At 36.2% G+C, this 16,823-nt stretch overlaps 1 protein-coding gene across 1 annotated transcript; it reads right to left on the reverse strand.

Moving 5' to 3' along the window:
* Positions 1 to 308: 308 nt before the first annotated feature.
* Positions 309 to 16,451, reverse strand: wdr81 (WD repeat domain 81). The gene is given in 13 exon segments (XM_051129144.1): positions 309 to 1,909; positions 1,911 to 2,114; positions 4,172 to 4,354; positions 4,510 to 4,655; positions 6,637 to 7,464; positions 7,568 to 7,733; positions 8,931 to 9,096; positions 9,217 to 9,398; positions 9,497 to 9,690; positions 9,780 to 9,887; positions 10,577 to 14,109; positions 14,380 to 14,788; positions 16,226 to 16,451. Coding segments are annotated over 12 exon segments (6,192 nt in total). The 5' UTR covers positions 14,739 to 14,788; positions 16,226 to 16,451; the 3' UTR covers positions 309 to 1,786.
* Positions 16,452 to 16,823: the final 372 nt, after the last annotated feature.

Here is a 16,823-nt window from a genome sequence, read left to right on the forward strand (position 1 = left end):
AAGTCAGCACTGCCGATGCTGATATTAATATAGACTGTTATTGGATAGAGGGCTTTTATATTGCTTTCTTATATGCCAGACAAACAAGCCAGTGCCAGACTCCACCATTACTTGGGTCATCCGCAGGCACATGCCAAAATCTCCAAATTGAGAGCAGTTGAAAGGCAGTGTGTTGCAAACACTCAAACGGACTTTGTCCTATCAGAGTAACCTCTTCGGTGGGTGCTCAGCTTCCAAGTACGAAAATCTACACAGCAAACTCACTCATTCATCAATGAGCAGGTCAAGTTTTCAAACAAAGAGACACATTTATGATCAATTTCTTTACTTTAAATCACTGAAAAGGTTCATTTTAGTGAGCATATAGAAAAAGGTCACAGTTTAAAAGTAAAAAAGAAAAACACTCGCAATGAAATACAAAAGAGCAATGGCCAATGTCGCAGACAGTGTGTTGCTTGTTACTATACATCAGACAGATGTTTGTCAATCTCAGAAGTAAAATACAGCCAATTGCATTTTTAAATACTTGTAAGAATTCAAATATAAAGCGATATCCGCTTTTCCAAATTGTCTGGCCATGTAGGATCGACTGCAATCCTCTACTTGGTAACATAAAATAATGTGCTTTTCAAAATGAACACTATAACACTAACAAGCCATGAATTCATATGAGAGCTCATAATTCAAAAGCCAATTTTCCAAACCTGACAAGTATATCGTGCTAAATTTGAGAGCCGGCAATCTATGTTTTAGTAATCTGAATAAATTCTCTTTAAATATTCTAACATTATATAACTGGAATGTCTACAGACGATAATGTTTTACGTAAAGCATTCCAGTAATAAATTAAATAGTTACTTTCTAGTTCATAGGATATTGCATTAAAATATTCTTTTAGATAGTAAGCATTAGGCTCAACAAAGATATATATACATATATAAATGTGTATGTATATACAAACATACATACCGTATGGAGTGTAAAATGTAACATTTTGCTTGACCTTGGGTTGGTGTGACAAACGAGTGAATTACTACATCTTCAAAGTTAATACAGCATCAAACTGATCTATATAGTAATCAGATACATTTTAAATGTCAGAAGGTCCAAATTTAGGGTTAAGGACCGTCCCGTTGCATATTAGGTGTTTACACTTTCAGTCAGTGTACTGTAACAGAAAGAAGAGTCATCTTGGGTTTGACCAAGGTCATGTTTCGATCACATTTGTCTTATTAATTATGCTCCATTGATGTGGATGAATAAACATACTGCGTAATATAGAAAACATGGTGCGCTATAAAGGTCTACCATGAATACTGCATAGTTGCTGAGCAAGTCTGGTGAATCGAATCATATGATATGATCAACACAGTGTTGTTTTTGGTGATTTCACTCGTGTAAACGCTACCCTAGAACCGCACTTGAACTTTCCTGAGCAGCTCATCTCACACATGCATTCAAGAATCCATTCCTTTACTTTTTTAAAGAGAGTTAATTATTACATACAAAGCAGCTAGTGCGGTTTTAATTACATGAACCCTAAAAATCATAAAAAAGAAACTTTTTTGATTGTATGAATCAGAGGCAATATTCCGTTTTGGTCACTTACTAAAGAGCGAGGTTTTAAGTTCTCTTTCAGTGAGTTTAAAATGGAAATATCAGGCTTGCTCCTTCTACGACTGAAACGGGTTTCTTTGTGCATTGTTGGCAAGATCGTTTCATTCTGGGCAAGGAGCCAAAGGTGGCACGAGGAATATAATTTTCTGAAAAAGCAACACTAGCTAGGTTAAGCCAGCAGCCTGATGGCACCGTTGTCAGAGCCGAGCAGCAGAAGCCTCTTGGTAGGCAACACAGACAAACTTGTGAGAGTCCCACGAAAGTTCTCCGTGCTGAGCTTGGTGGATCCCCCCGAGGTTGGCAGTGCTGTCCAAAATGGAGTACACCCCGATTTTGTTAGCAACAGTACCTGCCACAATCTCAGCACCGTAAAGATCAAATGCATGGATGGGGTCGGATGGGGTCCTGTACTGGTGGAGTGGCTTATGCTCCACGTCTTTCCAAACCGTCAGTGTGTGGTCTGATGAAGAACTGATCAGCAAATTTCCCTCTGCTGCCTACAAAATTATACACACACACACACAAAAAAAAAGTCAGTAACAAATGGATGGGCAAGTTTCTACATTTAGCCAACCAAGTATTTCAGATTTTTAGTTGCCTTGTATTTTATATATGTTTACACATATTATATGTGACCCTGGACCACTAAACAAGTCTTAAGTACTATGGATATTTTTGTAGCAATAGCAAACAATACATTGTATGGATCAAAATTATTGATTTTGCTTTTATGCCAAAAATCATTAGGATATTGAGTAAAGATCATGTCCATAAAGGTATTTTGTAATTTTCCTACCATAAATTTATCCAAATTAAATAATATGCATTACTAAGAACTTCATTTGGACAATTATAAAGGCGATTTTTTCAATAATTTGATTTGTTTGCACCCTCAGATTCCAGATTTACAAATAGTTGCATCTCAGCCAAATATTGTCCTATCCTAACAAATTCATCAACGGTAAGCTTATTTACTCAGCTTTCAGATGATGTATAAATCTCAATTTCAATAAACTGACCCTTCTCTCTGGTTTTGTGGTTCAGGGTCACATAGCATACACAAACAGAAACCTTTAATAATACTAATAACAATATAAAATTATTGATAATAAAATCATTATTAAAACATTATTTTTAAAGGAATATTTACCAAAAAAAAATTATTTACCAGAACTTATTTAGCAGAAAATTGTTAGACACAGTATTTCAAAATAAATAAATAAATAAAATTATAATAAATTATTTTTAATAAAATAAATTAATTAGAGATGTTTTTGATAACTGATATGGAATGAAACCATTAAAATGGAATCCAGAAAAAATAAAACTGAACTGGAGAAAAAACAAAAACATTTTTCAGAGGGTCTTAAAAATTTATTTTTTTTTAAATTTGAATAAACTGTCGTTTAATATTGTACGTTTCATGATTTCAATTAATTCCACATGTTTTTTTTTTATGAATAAAATTTAATTAATCAACCATTAAAGCAGAGTCTAGAAAAATAAACAGAAAAAAAAACAATGGAATCCCAAAAGATTTAACTAGAAAAAAAAAAAATCTAACTGAATTTGGGGGGGAGGAAAAAAAACAACGGACTTCATAGGGCCCTATCTTACTGACCCCAAACTTTTGAACAGTAGTGTACTTACTGAAGACTATCTTCATTACCAAAAAAACAGAATGTGCAACAATTGTTGAATTTATCACAGAAAACCAAATATTTAAATTCATAAGGCACAAAAGTGTATGTACAAGATCTATGAATGTGTGATTATCAATAGCAACAAAACAGCAGCCTGAAACTGTCTCACATTGGCCATCCTTATTGTTGAGCCCTGCTAAGGTTCATCCATGTCCTGATAATCTCAAATAATAAAGTAATTGTGCAGAAACCTGCAAAGCTCATAGATTTTGTCCTAATGAGTAACTCAGGTCTATATTTGCCCAAAAATGTGCCTTTGGTGGCAAAGACAGACCTTTGACCCTACAAAACAGGGTTAAATAAAGTTTGCTTAGTTCTAGTCACTTGTTGACTGCATCTGAACAAACCAACAAGGGTACAACTTTTACTCATTCTACTGAAATCTCAAATACAGACGTGAATCAAGACACCAAAACAAAGACGGGAATCCAGTCCTGAAAGCTGAATAAATAAGCTTTCCATTTATGTATGGTTTGGGAAATTTATATAATATATCTTTATGGAACATGATCTTTACTTAATATCTTAATGATTTTTGGCATAAAAGAAAAATCGATCATTTTGACCCATACAATGTATTTTTGGCTATTGCTACAAAAATACCAGTGCTACTTAAGAAATATGTGATTATGTACAGCACACGTAATCATCCTTTAAATGTGGATTAACAACTCTTTGTGAAAATCTGATTCAGAATTTTTTTGCTTGTTTCAATTATTTTTATAAACAGTGTGTATATTACATATTATTATCAATACAGTATGTGAGCTGAAAAAACATCAAAGGAAAACTGAGCATGCAGTTGTATGCACGTCTTACATTACACATTAACCTACGACATGCATACTCACTTTCATTTGCAGTATGTCTCCCTCGTGACCAGGCCAGCCTCTTAGCACGAGTCCCGTTCTTGCATCTAGCAGCACTATGAATCCAGTGGAGAAGCCTGCCGCCACAGTGCGTCCACTCGGACTGACAGCTAGGCAGCGGATCAGGCCAGCGCTCATGTTACTGTAGGCTAGACGGAACTCATGCTGTCAACAGAGAAATAACAGAGTCCTTACTGGTAATCATAAGCATTCCAGGAAGAAATATACAAAAACCAGCCTGGTCCATTATAGTGCTTAATAAAAAAATTGATCTGAAAATGGTTTGTAATGCGTATTGATGAAAGAGGACTGAGCAATACCTGCAAGCCAGGTTTGCGAGCATCTATGAAACGCAGCACAGAGTCTGCGCTAGCAATCACTACACTGCAGTGAGGAGCAGGCATAGTGGCGACGGCCGTGATGGGGTTCTTCCCGTCCAGAGCTTCATAGCAACGAATATTCTTACCTAGAGAGCCAAACAAGAAATTACGTTAAAGCTGTGAGTCAAAATACAATAGATACAGGAAATGTATTCACTGTAGTTAAATTGGTAGTAATATTATGCTTTTGTATATTGTGATCTATTAATAATATCATTATGTGATGGAAATGACAATTGTAAAAAAAAAGACTTCTTTGTCTTGTTATAGCTCATTATAAAGCTACCATTTTATGTATCCGGCGTACACAAAATTAAATTTGCATCATATAAAAATTGAGTGAATGGACAAAAAAAAAAAAAAAAAAAAAAAAAAAAAAATTCATATTTCTCAGCTGGAAATTACTGTGGGGCAAAAATTTGATATGAAACTATTTCATACAGTACATTTTGAAGTTATTTAATATTCAGATTATTTCATTTTAAAAAAATAGTATTTAAATATAAAAAAATATATAATAATTCACATTTTTCTAATGGATTTTCTGGGTAAACAAGTCTACTAGAAAAGTAGCCAAAAAATAAAATTAAATAAAATAAAATATTAAATAAAATACTAAAAGCATGATTAAAAGCTGAAATTGCAATTGGTGTTAAACTCTTTGATGCATGACAGAAACATGTTATTGTCATATATTACCTCTTAAAATTTTGTGGTACGATTTATTTATTTATTTATTTATTTTACATTTTTGAGGTGATTTTTAATGTTTTGTAGTCTCTGCTCAAAAATACAGTAAAAACAGTAATACTGTAAAATATTATTAAAATGTTTTATTAAAAGTGTTTACTATCTGAATATATTTTAATTTTTTAATTAAATATTTTTATACTGTGCATTTTATACAGCTTGATTGAACGCACAAAAATATCACAATTACATTATTGTGGGACAATTGTAATTAAAAAAAAATTAAAAGAATCTATTTTACACATTAAATATTCAAGTTACTTAATAATTAGCTTATTTCATTTTCAAAAAAAAATGTATTTTTATATTAATACAATATACGGTAAATTACATTTTTTATTTTCCATGTAATATTTTTATAATGGATTTTCAAAGTTTAAAATTGAAAGTCTGGGTTAGGAGGGTAAGCCTGAAGTCTACACATAAATCTATTAGAAAAGTAGCCAAAAAAAAATAAATAATAATAATAATAAAATAATAAAAATAAAAAATAATAATAAAAATACATCCGTGTTAAAATCTTTGACAGAAGAAAGAAATACAACATGTTACTTTCATATACTACCTCTCAAAATTTTGTGGTAGGATTTTATTTATTTATTCATTTAGAGGTGATTTTTAATGTTTTGTAGTCTTTTATGCTCACCAAATGTGCATTTGTTTGTTGAGAAAATGCAGTAAAGTCAGTATTACCTCTCAAAAATTTGTGGTGAGTAAGATTTTATTATTACTATTTTTTTTTTTTACATTTTTGAGGTGATTTTTAATGTTTTGTAGTCTCTACTCACCAAATGTGCATTTGTTTGTTGAAAAAAATACAGTAAAAACAGTAATACTGTAAAATATTATTATGTATTATTAAAAGTGTTTTCTATTTGATTATATTTAATTTTTTTGTATTTCATATGTCAAAATTAAATTTTTTATCAGCCATTACTCCAGCCTTTAATGTCATATGATCCTTCAGAAATCATTACATGTTCATTTGTACCTCTAGAAATATTTTTTATTATTAGTATTGAAAATATTTGTGCTTCTTAATATTTTTGTGGAAACTGTGCTACTTTTATTTTTTTTATTTTAGGATTCTTTGAAGAATGAAAAAGATAAAAAAGCTTTTTTGCTGAATAAAAGTACCTCATTTCTCACAAAAAAAAAAAAAAAAAAAAAACTCTAACCACCCCTAACTTTTGAATGGTAGTGAATGTGAATTAGAAAAATTAAAAGATTAATCACACAAAATTACCACGAAAGTGCAGTTGCAACAATACTGTAATACTACAGATGCTCAAACTGGCTGTATTGTTACTCTCTCACCTGTGAACTGATCCCACAGATGCACAGTACCATCACAGCTCACCACTTCCTGTGAGGCCTCTAGCTGGCCAACATAAAAGACAGACTTGCGGTGGTCTGCGTACGTGAGTCTGGGTTCGACCTCTCGTGTGCCATCACCGTGGTTATAAAGCGGCCACAGCCTCACAGTTTTATCTTTACTCCCAGACAGGAAGTAGTCCTCCCCTGCTAGTGGCGCCAGACATTTTGCCGTGCCCGAGTGGCCCAAGAAACTCTGAAGACGGATCTGGTGGAAGTGGAAGTGCGAGTCCTGCTGGTTAAGACCAATCTCATACTGCCAATAGGCAAGCCAGTTACCCTGCAGGGAGCGACTGCTGCGTGGGAGGTCCTGTTTCAGTGCGCTGTCCTCCGGAGTGGGTCCCAGGACCCAAGTGTACGAGGAGTGAGAGAAAGAAGGTCCAGCTGAGGAAAGCGCAGTGGTGGCTAGACTCATCTGAGGAGCGCTGATACCATATGGCCGTGTCCATGTTTCCAAAGAGGACAAGTTAGGACTCCCACAGACTTCTGTGTCCCGGGGTACCTGGATACGGTTTCCCACCAGATGACTGCCAAAGGTTCCTGACTCTGGCAGGATGTCTCCACCTAGTGGCGTGGAAGTGGACGAGGGAGCAGGGAAGGGACTACGACCCGCCTGGCGACCCATACTAGGAGAGAGACCCATAGCAGTAGTTCTCTGATTACCTGCAGGGTTGGTTTCGGGGCTACCCGGACTTGCTCGTTCATGATATGATTGAGCCAGACTCCAAACTAGTTCATGATTTGGAACTAGTTTGCGAATCGCTGCATCACCTAAAAAAGTGTATACAACTCAGCTAATGAAGATGAACAGAAACACATGCATCAATGATTAAAAGCTGTTTTAGTCAAGCTAACGAGCATAAATGTGTCTTACCAATGAGACAGTAAAAGGGAATGTAAGAGGCATAAGCCATTTCAGGATTAAACACAGCCTGAAGTTCCTCCAAAACCCCAAGCTCACACGTAATCTCTGTTCCATCTGGAATGCACACATCCAAGTATGTGCTGTCTCCAACCTCCCTACGTAGGGCACTTCCCATCTGCGCATAAAGAAAATAATTTTACATTTTTTAAATAATGATGTAGTTGTTTATGAATCAAACTACAAATAATGGCCAAGTGTTAACAATACCTGAAGATAATTTCAAAGTAAAGTATCATTTAAAGGTTTGAGATCTGTAGGATTTTTTTGAAAGACAAAATTATTTTAATTAAAAAATGTATGACAATAAAAGACCTTTGCAATGTTACAAAAGAAAAAAATGTACAAAAAATTAAGTAGCACAAATATTTTCAACCTTGCTAATAATAGGAATTTTTCCTGATCACCATTAATATAATTTCTGAAAGATCATATTACAGTAAATTAAAAAAAAAAAAAGACCCTATATTATTCAATGATAGTGTATATTAAAATTGTCAGGAAGACTCATATACAAAGGAAAAACAATAAATAGGGATGCAACGATATTAAAATTCTATACTATTTCCTTTTATACTTCCTATACTATTTCCTATACTTTTACTTTTTTACTTTTTGAGTAAATTTACACATCACAACATCTTAATCTACAGTGTAAAAAATATGGTACTGTTAAGATTCGCATACTGTAAGATTACATGTAATGGTTGTAAAATTGTAAAATTATATTGTCTTTAAAGATTAACTTTATATAAGTGTTAGACGATGACAAAGGTTAAATGTAAAAATAGATGAAGTGAGCATGAGCAATTAAATATCCAAGATCTAGAAAAACTAAAAAAAAAAAAATTATATTGATAAAGCATGTATCCCTACAAAGAAATTACTGAATTACACTGCTGTTCAGAAGTTTGTGATCAGTAAGATTCCATTTATTTGATCAAAAACACAGAATGTTATGCAATTTAAAAAAAAAACTTTTTTTTAATATACTTTAAAGTACAATTTATTTCTGTGACGCAAAGCTGAATTTCACCAGCCATTACTCCAGTCTCCAGCGTCACATGATCCTTCAGAAATCATTGAATAAAAAGTAAAAAAAAAAAAAAAAAAGAACAGCATTTATTAAAAATATAAATATTTTCTAACAATATGTCTTTACATTTTTTAATTTATCACAATTTTTTCTGTATTTTTAATCATATAAACGCAGCCTTGATGAGCAGGAAAAAAACACTAAAAAAAATTGCACTGATCCCAAACATTTGAACGGCATTGTAGACATTATACAATATTGTAAATTGTCTTTGGTTACCTGATTTTGCACACACTGCAGCAAGGAGAAAACCCTGAAGAACCTGGAGAGGGTTTCTGCCATGTGCTGCTGTACCATCTCTCGGCCAATACGCAGACAAATCAGTGCCATTAGGCTCAAAGTCTTTAGACACACGGCTGAACGAGTCTGCACACCACTAGGAAAGCTGAACACAGAGAAACAAGTCAATAGGCGTCATTTTAGACATCAAAGCAGCTCTGATTTTCATAAGTTGCCATGTTTTAACTTCCTGACAATGACTGATGAAACATATGTAAGCTTTTACCCCATCTTAGTTGATGTTAACAAATCCAGCAGAGGCAGCAGAACCTCCTGGTTAATCTTCATCAGCATATCCATTAGAGTGGTGTCTGACAGAAACACTATAATCTTCTGAGCGAGCACCGCAGCACCCAAAAGCCCTGCTTCCTTTCGAGTGTTCAAACGACAAGAAGAAGGTGGAGAGACCTGCAAGTTTCAAGAAAGTAAAATTGTAAGTAAAAACTATAAAGAAAAAGAACTTTTACAAGCAAAAATGTTAATAAGCGAGATTCAAAAAGAGTTACCAGGTAACCAATGTAGGGTAGATATTGGTAAGTCAAGACTGGTTCTCCATAAAGATGCGCTATGTAAATAAGACACTCGAGAACTGGTCGTGCAGTCTGGTCACCAACAACTGGTTTCTTCTCATATACACTTCCTACACTCTCAAGGCTATTTTCCTCATTTGCAGAGAGCATGAACTGGTGTTTATCAAGACCTTAAAAAGAAAAAGTTAAAAAGTTCAAAGCTAAAACCACCAAATATAGAGGAATATAGAGATCACTATCTGAAATTCAGAAATTGTACCTATGTAGCATGTAGTAAGAAGTCTCAGCAGGTTCCTAGCTATGAATCGAGATGTCAATGTCGGCCCCAGTTTTGCAGACAGCCATCTGACAGTTTTGCAAACAGTGTCTGGAAAAGACAATGTATTTTTTGTTACTGCATAATTCAGGCATATTACTATTTTGAATACAAAACATGTACAAATAAAACAAAAAATGACCAGAAAAGATCTGTTTTGACTAGTGCTGTCAAACGATTATTTGCGATTAATCACATCCAAAATTCACACTTCTCAGCCTGAAATTACTGTGGGACAATCATAATTTAAAAAACAATTGATATTAAATTATTTCACACAGAAAAATTTTAATTATTTCAGAATTAAATTGTTTTATTTAAAAATAGTATTTAAATATTAATAAAATATATTGTAAATTAAAAAGTGCTGTGCACTGTTTAAAATCAATTAATCACATCCAAAATAAAAGTTTTTGTTTATATAATATATATATAATATATGCATATATATATATATATATATATATATATATATATATATATATATAAAACTAAACAAACACATATACTATATATTTTGAAAATATTTATGTATACATTTATATTCATATAACTAATATTATATATATATATATTTTTTTTTTTTTTTAATATATAAACATGACATTTTTCTTAAATATCTACATGCATGTGTGTGTATTTATATATACATATAAATATACACAGTACACACACATATATTATGTAAACAAAAACTTTTATTTTGGATGCGATTAATCGCAACACTAGTTTTGACTCACCTAACAGTATCTTGTGTTCTTTTTCCTCTGAGTCCTCTGAAGGATCATTTTCAGTGTCTTCTTCCTCCATGTTTTTCTCTGCATCTTCTTGCACAATTCCATTCATGACGTCTCCCTCAAGCGTGGCCACGGTTGCCTCAGACTCATCTGTGCAAACCGAAAGAGTCATCTCTAGACTGGGCACCCTTTGCACTGTAATTTCTCTGTCTTCCACTGTCTCCTCATCATCGAGCTCTCCACCATCTTCACCATCACTTGCTTGCTTTAGGTCCTGACTGCTGTCAGCAGACTTTAAACTTGCACGGTCTCCAATGGACACCTCACTAGCGCTGCTCTTGTCGCTTAGCTTCCCCACACTGAGAGATTCCTGATCTTGATCTTTACTTGCTAGGCTTTGGTTCTGCTGCTTGGCAGCAAGCGCCACTGTTCCTCCAGACGCACTATTATTTACATAAAAGCCATTCTGAAAGTCCTCACCTTCAGTCAGAAAAACCTGGTCATTCAGACTGATGCCTGAGGAGTAATCCACAAGTCCTTGGTCTCCACCAACACCAACACCTCCACTACCACCTCCGCTGCCTCCTCCTACTTTGCCAGATGATGTGGCAGTAGACGACCTCCTATCCTCACACTCATAGTCTTCCTCTTCCTCATCTAAGGCACCAGCAGCTCCCCTTAAAACCTTCAAGCCTTCCCATTCAGTCCCTGCAGCTGTATTGCAGCTTTCAAAGCCGGTGATGACCTGCAGAAAGTGTGGAAGAAGGCTGGAAAGAAAGGCTTGCAAACCCAGTCTTACAATAAGCTGCAGGACAAAGCAGTCCGTGTAGAGGTAGAAGCGGCCTCGAAGGCATCTGGGATTCTCATACACACCTACCAGAGGCTTTAGTAGGTACTTGGAGGCATTGCGAGGCCCAAGAACCCTGGACACAGGCTCAAATAAGTACCAGGCACCATAAACAGCAGTGGACTCCTCTAACATCAACGAAAGCACAAAGGGTAGAAGAATCTCAAGCCCCTCTGCAGTTATGTTGTCCTTGAGGAGTTTCTCCAGAGGTTGCCATAAGCTAAACACAATGTCACGGCCCTGAACACTGTTAATGGACTCCATCTTGGAGTGGTAGGAGAATATGAATCTATGCAGTGTAGGGAAATATGCTGGAAAGGGTAGAGGGGAAAGAACAGGACTAAGCAGTTGCCAGGGGTTTGGAGGTGGAAGACCCTCACATATAGGGTCATATTTGAACAGATACGGTAGTCCTTGTGGATCCATTGTGAATGTTTCTGTCTTAGAGCAATGCTTGTGGATCTGCAGAAGTGTTTCCAGTACATGATGGAGAGGTAGTGGAACATCTCGAAGGTTTGTAGAGCAAAGCTTCAGTACTGCTTGAAATCGGTCACTCAGATGTGTTCCTGGTCTCAGTCCCCGTAGTTTGGAGGAATAAAAGATCTCAGCAATGAGAACACCCAAGGCTTGCATATCTCTCTGGAAAAGATCCGTGAATGACAGAGGAACTTTCAGTACAGGTTTCGAGTCTTTCTTGTTCATGTCAAGATCTACTGTATTCTGGACTTGACAGTGTAGACCTTTCACCAAGAAGTTGTTGAGCTTTTCTAACTCTTCCAAAGGCTGCAAAGGTTTAAATCCCTCTGGCAGGCTTATCTTAAAATTCTCAAAATTAGAAGCCTCTGGTCTTCTACTAACAGAGGCTGCTCTGTGAAGCATGGTTGCTCTAATACCTGATCCTAGGGTGTTTGTGACATTTCCAGGTGTTTCACCAGGGAAAGAACCATGAGAAGGAGACACAGCCAAAGCAATGCTCTCTCCACTGGTCTTTCCACCAGCTGAACCAACCAAAGGGATTGGAACAGAATTAGATGATGACGAGCCACTTAAGTCAAGGGCTTCCATTGCTTGCTCAAGCTCCTCGTCCCGGCCTACCACTGACCAGCCACTGGATTCACATCCTGTTGTTTCCGGAACAAGTCCATCCACACCATCCATCGTGGTTTCAAGTGGTGGAATCTGCCAGGTTGTTACGTTGACAGGCCCAAAGTGGGGAGGCTCTGGAGGGGAATACTGGTAAGGAGCAAGACGAGGTGGGTGAGGATGGTCAAACAGTTGCACAACTCCGTAGCTGGTGAGATGAGTGTGGTTATCCACCAAGTGCAAGCACACATTCTTAGCTTTAACGGCTTCTTTGCCTGATAACTTGTAGCCAAATGTTAGGTCAATCCAGTGATGCAACTGTTGAGACACTTCTCGACTCTCTAGCAGCTGTCTATGCACCGTAATAAACTCTTCGTAGGAGTTACACCATGGAGGTATATCAAGGTCTGGCATGTCTGGGTGGATGGAGTGGAATATTGAGGGATCCGTGTAGAATTCCGGGATGCATTCATCTGGGGTCCAACTCTGAATACGTTCCATACTAGCTGGATATTCATTGGGCTCCCACTGGGAACGAACATGGCTGCACAGTACAGATTTGGGTGTCTGTCTAGCTTTGTAGACATAATAAGTGATGTCTGAGAGAACGTCTGAGATATGATGGGGAACGTGGAGATGATCCGACTGGCCTGAGCCACCAGGTACTACCGGTCCACCAAGGTCTGAGGCAAAATTGCCTCCACCACTTCCGTTAGCTGCTGCTAGTGCTTCTTTGGTCATTTCATACGTGAAGTCCAGTTGTTTATCACCCTTATTCAGACGAAATTTCGACTTCTTGAGATCACGGAACCTTCCGTATGGCACAGTGAAATCGACCACCCAAGGTAAAACTGGGTGATAGTTTGGGTCTCCCTCACGCCTCCCAGCAAGTCGATTTAATTCCATCAAATATTGGAAGTTGCTGACTCGACCGTTAGTCCAGTCCAGGACCAGAGATTTGAGCTCATCCAGACAATTTTTACAAAGACGTTCACTCACACCACTGTTCTGACTATGATTGTCTTTTGCTGTAACACATTTTGGCACTTTACTTCTTAATGCTCGCGGCACAGCATCCCTGTACTTTCCATACTTTTCATAATGTGCCAGTGATATCTTTAGGCGACTGCAGAGCTGTTCATCAACTGCAATGTCAAGTAAGGAGAGTTCACCACACAACAGCCCTGAGGCATGACATTCACGCATTGCTGTGAGTAGTTGGTACAAAATGAACAATACCTTAGCATTGCTGTTAGCCAGCTTAGCTGGACTGTAAGTCACAATGTCATGAACAGTGTATTGTGTGTATGGGAAAACCACATAAAGAACCTCCTCAGACTCCAGCAAGCATTCAGCAGGTAGCACATTTGGACACAAACTGTCAGTATTTTGTTTGGGAGCTGAGCAGTTGGATGGTAATGGGCAGTCCTTCTCCTTCTCTTTGGCTGGAGAGAGAGATGGTGACACTCGGTCGGTAGAGATAAAGCTGGAGCAAAACAGTTTCTGCAAGGCTTGGCGAACAGCATCAATGGCCAAAACAGGTGTTTGCTCAATGGAATCTGCATATGGTTGCACATGATTCAGGTAAGCTTCACGCCATAGATTTCTAGAAATGAAACAAAATAACAAAAACTGTATAAAAGCATATTGCAAAGTAAACACTGATTCACAAAGTTTACCAAATGCTCATTGCTTAGAAAACAATACAAAAGTAACAGCACAGAGAAGAATTCTATATGGACTGAGCAAACACAATGAAATATCAAATTCTATTATCAGCAGGTAATTTTTAACAGATTGTTTTAATCAACAGAATTAAAAACACAACAATTAAGCAAGTATATTCTCACAGAAATATTCAGAAAAAAAATTATACCTGAAATTAGACTGGGATACTCCCTGCATTAGAGTCATGAAACAGTCTTGGGAGAGTCCCTCCCAATGGCAGCATGGCTCCCTGGCTAATCGGTATCCCAGTTTACGCTTTCTAAGGCCTTGGATACAAACACGTGTCCAACCAGATGGCAATTTCATTTGAGAGCGCTGGAGGAGAGTGCAGATATCCCCCTCACTGAAGCACTCGTATCGCGCACAGCGAGTAACTCTCTTGTTTCTCAGGGCCATTACCCATCGAGTTGGGACCAGGGCCACCAGTTCATTGGGTCTCTGACTGGGTCCAGTCTGCCGCTGGTCAATACCCAGGTCTCTCTCCAAGGCTGGCGCTAGCCACTCCATGATCTCTTTCAGTTAACCAGACTGTGGCCCTTGTAGGCCCCTATAAGAAGCTAAGAAAACGTCAGGAATGACAGAAATTAAAATAAAAAGCACTGAAGATACAACTATCAGTTTCTTTAGACAATTACTGTATTGCATGTTCAGTTGAAGTCAAAAGTTTACATACACCTTGCAAATTATGCAAAATGTTAATTATTTTACCCAAAAAAGTGGGATCATACAAAATGCATGATGCGTTGAGAGCCAGGGATGATTTTTCTGAAGAACAGTGGGCAGTTTAACTGTTCGGGACAAATAAGGGACTCATGAACAACTATCACTAAAAAAAAAAAACTACAAACAAAAAAAGGCTCATTCAGGCAACAACACAGTATTAAGAATCAAGTGTATGTAAACTTTTGAAAAGGATCATTTTTATAAATTCAACTATTATTTTCTCTTGTAAATTACATGCAAACGTCTTTTATGTGAAATATCTTATTCATGTCAGTACCAAATAAAAAATAACATGCATTTTGTATAATCTCTCTTATTTTGGTAAAATAATTAACATTTTGCAGATTCAAGGTGTATGTAAACTTTTGACTTCAACTGTATGTTCATGACATAAAATAATTAATTTAAAAATGTACTTTTATGAAGACACATGGAAAATATGTTTCATGTCTACTACAAACTTTACAAATATACTAAAGTGATACTGAATGCACTATGTGCAAGCCGTGTGAAATATAAATAAGTTAGTTCACCACAGATGATCTTAAGAGTGTAATCTAAAGAATTATGTTACTGATTACAGTATTTATAATAGCATAATGTGTATAGTTTTGCATGTACATTTAGAAGAAATCAAGTCAACACTGTATGGCAACAATGCATATTACTAAAATTAAACAGTAATAATAATTATAATAAAAGCATTTAAATGCAATGCTTATGACGTACAGATACGTAAAATTACGCAAGCTGTTTTAAAATGAAATACTGCAGAATAATATCAACTTTAAATATACAAATAAATAACGCTATGAATATAACAATGCAAAATATGTATTAGTAGAAGCTTGCAGATCAAATCATCTTCAGGATAGCAACAACTAATGATTTGTCGAGGACAATGATGTCATCACAGAAAATGTCATGCATTACCCCGTGACTGTATTCTTCCATACTTCATCAGAATAAACAACTTCATTTATAACATCCAGTGCATCTTCTCGAAAGACTGAGCATGCAAAATGTAGCAGATATGTTCATCTTTAAATTCTGCGCTTTATTTACACAATTTAAGTTCCTCTTACAAACTGCCCCGACAATAAGGAACTGGTGCACTTCTGTCAGTTCTCGCTTGGGAAGTTACAAATTCAAAGGAGCACTACACGATACATTAAACCAGAGCTTGTTTAGTTAATGTAAACACACAAGCACTACCGTTAAACAAACATTTGGAAAACAGGAGATCAGTCCATCTAGCTGCTGTTGCTCACCTCTGCACTGTTTGCTGCTTGTCAGCAACTGCGCTCTGGAACAGCAGCCATTACGATGCTAAGTCCCATGTTCGCGGGATGTGCAAATTGTATTTCCAGTACTTTAAGAACCACCATAACCACACAACAATTTCCTAAGAAGTCGAGAATATTTTGTTGTCGTGAGAAGCCATAGTGTTGAGTTCAGAGCCTCACGTGACTCTCGTCTCTGTGCGTGAGCTCCCGGACCGTGTGATTCTCAGCCCGAAGAACTGTGTCATAATAAAAGTCACCTTACAAAATAAATTCTAAAAAAAATAAAATTATATATTGACCATTTTTATAAGCTTACATACCATATATTTATACTTACGTATTTTAATACGACAGATAGTTTAGTATTCATATTCAGTTCAGCAATAAATGTTCGATTAGTGGTTAAACTTACCTGTGGTCAACACAGTTGACCTACTGACATAGCTAAAACGGCAAAACGTTAAATAAATAAATAAACAAACCTCTTGTTTACAAAAAAATACTAAAATAAGAACAATAAAAAATAATCTTAGTAAGTAATTTTGAGTTATCTTTGATAATGATTGACCCTTGGTTGAGAACT

Source organism: Labeo rohita, chromosome 15 (assembly GCF_022985175.1).
Source record: "Labeo rohita strain BAU-BD-2019 chromosome 15, IGBB_LRoh.1.0, whole genome shotgun sequence".
Taxonomy (NCBI): Eukaryota; Metazoa; Chordata; class Actinopteri; order Cypriniformes; family Cyprinidae; genus Labeo; species Labeo rohita.